Source organism: Oratosquilla oratoria, chromosome 1 (genome assembly GCF_046742065.1).
Source record: "Oratosquilla oratoria isolate Oo_2021 chromosome 1, ASM4674206v1, whole genome shotgun sequence".
NCBI classification, from domain to species: Eukaryota; Metazoa; Arthropoda; class Malacostraca; order Stomatopoda; family Squillidae; genus Oratosquilla; species Oratosquilla oratoria.
In genome coordinates this window covers 99,392,282-99,400,887 of record NC_134777.1, presented here as the reverse complement: position 1 = coordinate 99,400,887, position 8,606 = coordinate 99,392,282, and the positions used below count along the sequence as shown (strand labels likewise).

Here is an 8,606-nt window from a genome sequence, read left to right as displayed (position 1 = left end):
GAAAAGGAAAGAGAAGCTACAGCAAAGGCGAAGGAATTAGAGAGAAAGAGACTCGAGGCCGTAGAAGCTTCAAGGAGGAAAAAGGAAGAGAGGGAACAAAGACTTCTCGAGACAGAGACGTTTAGAGCCAATAGAGAAAATAACAGAGAGAAAATGAAGAAATACAAAGAGATACTAGCAAGACAAGAGAAAGGAATAATGTTAGTAACAGAAGAAGATAAGAAGTTACTCGAAAAAGTCCGGGAGGAAAAGAAGGAACATTGGGAAGGGGGGATAAAGCTTGAAATGACGGATTACGAAGAAGACTGTAATGGTTTGAAAGCACGAATAAGGGACACCTACGACGTTGTGGAACACAGCATTGGAAAACTTGGCGACGTAAAGTGCAAGTACTGTGATGCTTTAAGGTGGAAAAGGGAGACAGAGGGTTTGTGTTGTAGATCGGGACAAATCCCAGCTGTGAAACCCTCTGAGATAAAAAACGAAGAGTTCAAATCACTATTTGAAGGTGTTACCCCTCTTTCTAAAAGATTTCTTAAGAACACAATCGGGTTTAATACTGTCTTTAGTTTCAGTTCCTTTGCAACATCCAAGAAATTGGAAAATGCAGCTGAAAAAGCTATGGTGTACAAGATAAAGGGTGCTATATACCACAGAACCAGTTATGTGAGGCCAGAGTTATTAGTGGGAGACAAGGAGACTCGAGGTATGTTTTCGGACGAAGAAAAGTTTTCCAACGGAGACGTAAAGGACTTAACACGGAGAAGACCTAACGGGGTTGTCGATAACTTCCTAGATCTCTATTTCTATAACAGTAGAGAGGAACAAATTAGACTCAGAACCTATAAAGTCTCTAAGTTGTTTTTGGAAGCACCTATAAGCGAGGAGAAAAAATCAACTAAATCCAGAAGAGAAATAGAAGAAAGAGAGTACAACGAGAACGAGGAGATAATTCGTATAATATTCAACTACCTACTCGAAAACAATAAGTGTTTGAGACAGATTTTGTCTGAAATAGAAAACTCCAGGGAACTGATAGCATTGCATATTGAAAAGCATAAAGAGATACCACAAATGAATCTCCAACTTAAAGCGGTTGAAAACTTTGAAACGAAGGAACATAAAGGAGTTTACCACCTTCCGACATCAAATGTGACTGTGGGTGGTATAGTGAATCTAGACGACGAGCACGATCCTCTTTTAATAAAGATAACCAGTCCCAAGAAGGATTCGAAATATAAAATTAGGTTTGTGGATCACACCAGTTTCTTTTATGATCCGTTCCAGTACCCTTTATTGATACCCAACGGAGATATGGGTTACACGTATCTTTTGCGGTCTCTGAAGGCTAACAAATCTGGGAACGAGAAGAAGATTTCTCCGTGCGCATATTACGCTTCTATGTTTATGGAAAGAGAGAACTGTTTCACAGCTCTCTTTCAATGTCGAACACTGTTCCAGAGGTTCGTTATTGACTGTTACGTGAAGGCTGAATCAAATCGATTAGATTATATCCGTTTTAACCAACATGAAATCAGAAAAGAGAGGTCCGATATTCTTAAGAGTGATTCAGCCCATAAAGGACAACGAGTGCTACTTCCTAAGTGTTTCGTGGGAGGCCCGAGATACATGAAAGAGAGGCAACAGGATGCGTTAAGTTTTGTGTCAAGATACGGTTCTCCGGATTTTTTCATAACTTTCACTATGAATCCGAAATGGAAAGAATTGACACTATACGGCGACACTATTAACGTCTGTAATCGTCCAGATATAGTTAGTCGTGTTTTTAAACTCAAGGTAGACCAACTAATGAGAGAGTTATTAACAGATAAAATATTCGGAGAAGTCTCAGCTCATTTGTACAGCATTGAGTGGCAGAAAAGAGGCTTGCCTCACGTTCACATTCTTCTATGGATGAAACGTAAAGTGACTGAAAATACCGTTTCGAGCCTAATATCCGCCGAGATACCCGACAAGAAAAAACACCCAGAACTGTATGATATTGTTACCACTAACATGATACACGGACCGTGCATAGGCTACGATGAAAGCTCCGTGTGTTGTAATGGGAAGAAAAACGATAGAGGGACGTGCCAGAAAGATTTTCCGAAACAGTGCCGTTCAACGATAAAATTCGGAAACAACGGCTACCCTCTCTACAGGAGAAGAGCTGTGGGAGAAGGAGGTTTCTCCTTTGTGAAAAAGTTAAAGGGACAGGAAGTAACTATCGACAACTCATGGGTGGTGCCTTACAACCCCTATCTTTGCTTGAGATTTAACTCTCACATAAACGTAGAGTGTTCAAATTCTATTAAGGCTATAGCGTACGTTACAAAGTACGTCAACAAAGGATGTGACAGAGTTCTATTCACTAAAACCGAGGGAACCGAAGAAATCAATGAAATTAAGAACTTCACGGAGGCAAGATTCGTTAACTCCAACGAAGCAACTTGGAAGATATTCAGATTCCCCATACACAGTAGTTACCCTCCTGTTATGAATCTGGACCTCCATTTAAAGGACGAAAACGAAGTATTCTTCAACGCCGATTCCTCAAAGGCAGACATAAAAAAGAAGGCAAACAGAGACACTCAGTTGACAGCATTTTTCAAATTATGTAGCGTTAACGAATACGCAGCCACGCTTTCTTACAACGAAGTAGCTGCTTACTTCAAGTACAGCATTCCGAAATCATGTTGGGAGGAGAGGAAAGGTAACACTCACGCTATTGGAAGGATAAGAGCTGTAACGAACAAGACAGTAGAACTGTTCTATATGAGAATGCTTCTAACCCACAAGAGAGGTCCCAAATCCTTCGAAGACCTCAGGATGGTGGACGGTGTACTCTACGGAACTTACAGGGAAGCCGTTAAGGCTATGGGTCTTTTAAAAGATGAAGAGACTTGGAAACAGACTATCCTGGAGATAATAAACTACACAAATGACCGCAAAGAACTTCGTTCGACTTACGCTAGCATGTTAGTGTTCTCGGATCTAGAAGACCAGAAAGATATCTGGGAAGAAACAAAGGATCTCTTCTCGAGTGATTTTCTATATCTTAGAGGGTTGAAGGATTACAACGACGAAATATACCTCGATGCTCTTGACGACATCCAAGAACAAGTTTTCAATTGTGGAGGAGAAAACAGTCCACTACGGCTTACCTTCTTCCAGAAATGGAGAAAAGTCTTCAAACGTGATAAGGAGGGAGAAAGCCTATAATTCTAAAGAATTGTCCGAGACAGTGGAGAGAGCTCTCCCTCTATTAAACAGAGAGCAGAAGATTTGTTACGATAAAATCATTGAAAGTGTTGGTTGTGAGACGGAAAACAAAAGCAAAGCGTTCTTCTTAAATGCACCTGGTGGGACAGGAAAGTCCTTCCTTTTGAATCTTCTTCTAGACACAGTTCGTTCGAAGAGTAAAGTGGCTTTAGCTGTGGCTTCTTCGGGTATAGCAGCTACTGTCCTTCACGGGGGAAGAACTGCCCATAATATGTTCAAGATACCACAGATGGAACATAACTAAAGAAAAACATGCAACATAAAGAACAAGTCCGAACTAGCTCGATTGCTTCTTATGTCTTCTTTGATTGTGTGGGACGAAGCAGTGATGGCAAATAAGAACACAATCTCAGCCCTGGATATCACTTTGAGGGACCTTTCCGGTCTTGATATTTTCATGGGAGGAAAGACGTTCGTTTGTGCTGGAGACTTTAGACAGATATTACCAGTTGTAAGAGGAGGAGGAAAGAACGACGAGTTGAACAGTTGTCTGAAATCAAGTTACTTTTGGCCTTTCTTCGAAGAGTTAGAACTGATAAAGAACGTTCGACTTAAGAGTGAAGACGAAGAAAACATAAACTTTGCAGAGAAATTATTAGAAGTTGGAGAAGGAAAGTACAAAGAGTGTCACTTCGGAGAAGGTTTCGGGGTGTTAGTTGACAGCAGAGAAGAGTTAGTTGAAAGAGTGTACAGAGGAATGGGAGAGAACATATTTAACGTCTCTTTCTTTGAAAAGAGAGCTATAATATCTCCCACGAACAACGACGTCGAAATCATTAACGAGTTTGTGTACAATAAAGTGATTGGTAAGGAAGTGGTTTACATGAGCGTAGATGTCGGTTGTGAATCAATAGAAGGAATGGACGTTCAGGCGTCAGTTTTCAATTCTATGGATAGCCCTTCCATTCCTCCACACAAATTAAGGTTGAAGGAAGGAGCAATTGTGATGGTTATGAGGAACATTTGCCCTCCGAAAATCTGTAATGGGACTAGAGTTATGGTAACAAATTTGAGAAGGAACGTTATTGTTGGAAAGATTTTAACTGGTGTGTTACAGGAACACACAGATCTTACTTCCTAGAGTTACTTTAGAGGCAACAGACACCCCTGTAGCCTTCAAGAGATACCAGTTCGCTTTCAAACTCTGTTACGCTATGACATTAAATAAGTCCCAGGGGCAGACGTTTGAGAAGTGTGGTGTGCTACTGGATTCATCACAGTGCTTCGCACACGGTCAACTATACGTAGCGTGTTCTAGAGTTACAAGCCACGATTCCCTCATAGTTTTTCCAGGATATACAAAGAAAGGGGAAGAATACGAGTTGAGACCTTGGGTGAATTGCGTTTATGAAGAGGTGTTCTGTGATGTGGATAAAAGTAAAGTTTCTTCTTTGGAGGATTTAATCTTTGAAGATAACTCTGAAACCTCAAGGATACCAGAAGAGGAACCCGATCAATCCATAGTCAGCATATCACGTTCTGTGTTCGAGAAAACAGAAGGAGAAGTAGCTGCGATGATCTTACCAGAAGAACTCTTCGAAGAAGAGAACTACTTGAGTCGAGGGGAAATGGAGGATAAAATTGAAGAAATCGAAGAGAAGATTGGAGAGAAGATTGAGAAGATTGAGGAGAAGATCGGAGCTAAGGATACCAAAAACGAAGAAAGATTTGAAAAGATTGTCTACGAAATAGATGAGATTAAAACCATGTTGAAGGATTTCGTAAAGAGAAAGAATAGCAGCGAAGAAGAGGACAGCGAAGAAGAACTCACACCCAAGAGAAAAAAGAAGAAACTACATTAAATGTATAGTTCTAAGGTGTTTTAAGTAAAAGGCAGATGAAAATCTTTGGTTTTATTAACTTTTTTATGTGTATCATCAATGCCCGAAGGGCTGGGTGCGAAGCACCCGCGGGCGGAGCCCGCCTCGCCGAAGGCCAAGCACACCTGGCGTAGCCAGGTCCGGCGGAGCCGGGTGCTTGTATATATATAATATACTTATAAGTAAATATATATATATATATATATATATATATGCATATATATATATATGTGTGTGTACATATATATATACACACAAATACACATATACATATATATATATATGTGTGTGTGTGTGTGTGTGTGTGTGTGTGTTTGTTTGTATATTTCGGCAGCAGGTTTTCCTGTAGACAGATTTCATTAAAGAAATTGAAATAGACGCATTGATGATATTCTTGTGTAGATTTTCAAGACGTCTAACTATAGACTTGGCTTCTGGAGGTAGGTTTGCTATCGCTGGTCCAAAGGACATGATTCAAACTCAGATGGAAGAAGAGCAGAGTTTTAGTGGAGCTTGACGTTTCGTATACTGTGTACATTTTCAAAGGCAATGGCAAAGGTCAGAACACGTTGACTTATATACTAAAAGAGAGTATCATAGTTAGCATAAAGATAACCAATGGGGTATTGTGGTGGAAGGGAACCAATGGGAGGGCAGAACGCCGCATGTGGGTCCGCCATTCAGGAACGTCGAACAAGTTGTCGGACAGGAGAGGTCATCAGTCGCGCATTGGGCTTCGGGCAGAACTTTCTCTTCTACTACATCTTCTCATTTCAGTTTACCTCCCACTAAAGATTTTTCCGTTTTCCACCTTTCTCTACTACTACGCCTCCTACCATTTTCTAAACTTTCGTTGGTGATCCTAATCCCAATCCCAGCGTCGGCTCCCCCGACCAAGCTCCCAGTCCATTTCTCCCGAGCCACGACCACCAACTGCCCCAAATCGCTCGCTAATTCGCCCGGTGGCAATAGCCCTCTTTTATACGCTACTATCTTTTCATTTTCTTACAGACATTCTTCCCCTCCCACAGAAACCGATCCCGCGCAAGCGGGTGGTCTTTCTTAGGAATTCAGAATTCAGAATTCAGAACACATTATTGAAGATGTGTACGAAGGAAGCACCGTTTCTCTGTCCCCGTGGGAGGAAGTTCCGGTAGATTGATGGAGTAGCGATGGGTTCCCCTCTTGGGGTTCTCTTCGCTAATTTCATGGGGATGGTGGAACTTGAAGTTCTCCGTATTATAGACAAACCTACTATTTACGCTAGATACATCGACGACATCTTTGTGACAGTGGCAAATGAAGAAGACGCTAAACTCTGACACATTGTTCAAAACACTTGGAAACTGTTGGTAAGCCTGTGTATCAATGCGCCAGTGTTTCTCATAGCTTTGCAGCATTCAGTGAAGATATCTAAAATGTTAAAATTATTTCTAATTTTATATATAACACAACTGTTATATTACTTGGAAGAAACAACCCTGTTAACTGCTAAGGAGCTGTGGAGTGTTTTATTATAGCGTGAATGCCTGTCCCTCTGGGAGGGCGAGGGTTAAGAAAGGGAGTGACAGGTAGGGGTTGCCATATAGACAAAAGAGCCTGTAGCGTTGTCTAGGTGGAAAACATGTTGTGGTGTATCAATATCTATGGTGTATGCTCTGGTGTGTGTGTGTGTGTGTGTGTGTGTGTGTGTGTGTGTGTGTGTGTGTGTGTGTGTGTGTGTGTGTGTGTGTGTGTGTGGTTCACCTTGGTCTTTGGATCACGTGTTGGAATCGTGATCGACAGCTATTTCCCTCCCGGAAGAGAGCTCAGAGCTCGTATGACCGATCTATGGGCAATGCTATGACCTTACACGCACACACACACCCAACTCCCCGCCCACGAGAGTTGGAGTAAAGACTCGAACCGCAGCGATACTTAAATAATTTCAGCCCTGGGCAGGATTCGAACCCAGTACCCCCGGTACTGCCGTACTGACAGTCTGGGACTCTACCAACCGCGCCACCGAGTCGTGTGTGTGTGTGTGTGTGTGTGTGTGTGTGTGTGTGTGTGTTTGAGTTTGATCTTGGTAAAAATAAAATATTAACAATTCTTGTCGGTGCGAATATATTTACTTTTTATCTTGTTACATCTTCATGCATTAAATGCTTATTCTACACCACGTATTTCAACCGGGGCAAAAGATAGGGTGCAATTCTGTCACGACTACTAACTGTACAGGAACATCGACTCTGTTGTTTCACTCGTCTCACTTCTTTCACCTCAACCATTTTACCCCTCTGTGGTTCCACTTCTCCCCACGGGTCTCGTTCTCCCTCCGAAGTATCAAGTGGAAGGTATAATACCATTGATGGCTTCAATTTTTGACTTTGTGTGAGGAATCAACCACTTCAAAAAGACGTTGGGCTTCCAGGAAAACGCCCATGAAGACCTGGAGAAAGAGTACCTCCAAAAGTTCGTTAAACGGTTAAAAACCCAGAAAGAAGAACTCTTTGCAGAGGTCGCCCAGCTACGAAGTCAGATGCGAAAGGCACAAGGCAGCTGCTGATGTAGATCCGCGGCGGGGACGACAAAAGCTTGGGTGGGATGGGCTGTTGAGAAATTTATAGATTTATCAGACGATCTTCCATGCCCCGATCCTTAAGCTCCTCAGAAAGATTGACAATGACGTTGAAGGTGTGGTTTTAAGATAATCTGGGAAAGACCTGGAGCACTTAAACCTATTCTACGAACACATCGTTAAGGAACAAGAGCATCACCGGCGTGCTCCCTCTATGGACGAAACAGACGACTTTTCCGATGCAGAGGAACCACGTAGATCTGGCATTCCCTAAGGGGACGGCCCAAACCTTGAATCCCCGGGTTTAAATGGTCGGCGAGAGTTTTCTGTGTCCTTTTGGAATAGGAGTGTCAGTCAACAATAATTCTGAAGATAGGAATTGAAATAGAGTACTGCTATTAAAAAATTACTTTCATTTTCTTAATTCATGGCCTTAATTTTTGTTGTTGTTTTTTTAATTGGTAATTTTGACCCGAACACTATTATATTTACTTCCGGATTAGAATCACAACTTTCTACTTCCCGCCACCCTAATGAACGAAAACTAAGGCCAGATAAATGTTTCTGACTCTCACTCGAAGATAGACTGTATTCGACGATGCGGCGAATATCTGCCAGTGTTCCTACTATAGGACGCCGGAGGGCTTAATCTTTTTATCGGCCCGCAGGACCGAGAATGGAGCCCTCCGGCACGTCCACAGAAGCTGCCATCTAAAAAGCCATCAAAGTTATTTGACAAAGTTGAGAAGATAAATATCAGGGGCAATCTATAGTCGGAACATTAGCACGAGGGTGGACACACCGTGGCAAGGAATCCCCTCAGAAGCCGAGGGGAATTTTTCCTCAACTGAATAGAATAACCTGGTAGTGATATGGTTTAACGTCACAAACTCCTCCCATCGAAAGGCTACGACGGTGCCCCTTACAGAGGACTTTGTAGCGTG

General features: G+C 42.1%; 1 protein-coding gene across 1 annotated transcript; it reads left to right on the top strand.

Moving 5' to 3' along the window:
- Positions 1-285: 285 nt before the first annotated feature.
- On the top strand, positions 286-7,650 carry LOC143029092 (uncharacterized). Its single transcript, XM_076191508.1, has 5 exons — positions 286-2,577; positions 2,800-3,123; positions 4,019-4,155; positions 4,340-4,479; positions 7,481-7,650. The coding sequence occupies exons 1-5, from the start codon at positions 286-288 to the stop codon at positions 7,648-7,650; spliced, it is 3,063 nt and encodes a 1,020-aa protein (XP_076047623.1).
- The last annotated feature ends 956 nt before the right edge of the window (positions 7,651-8,606 follow it).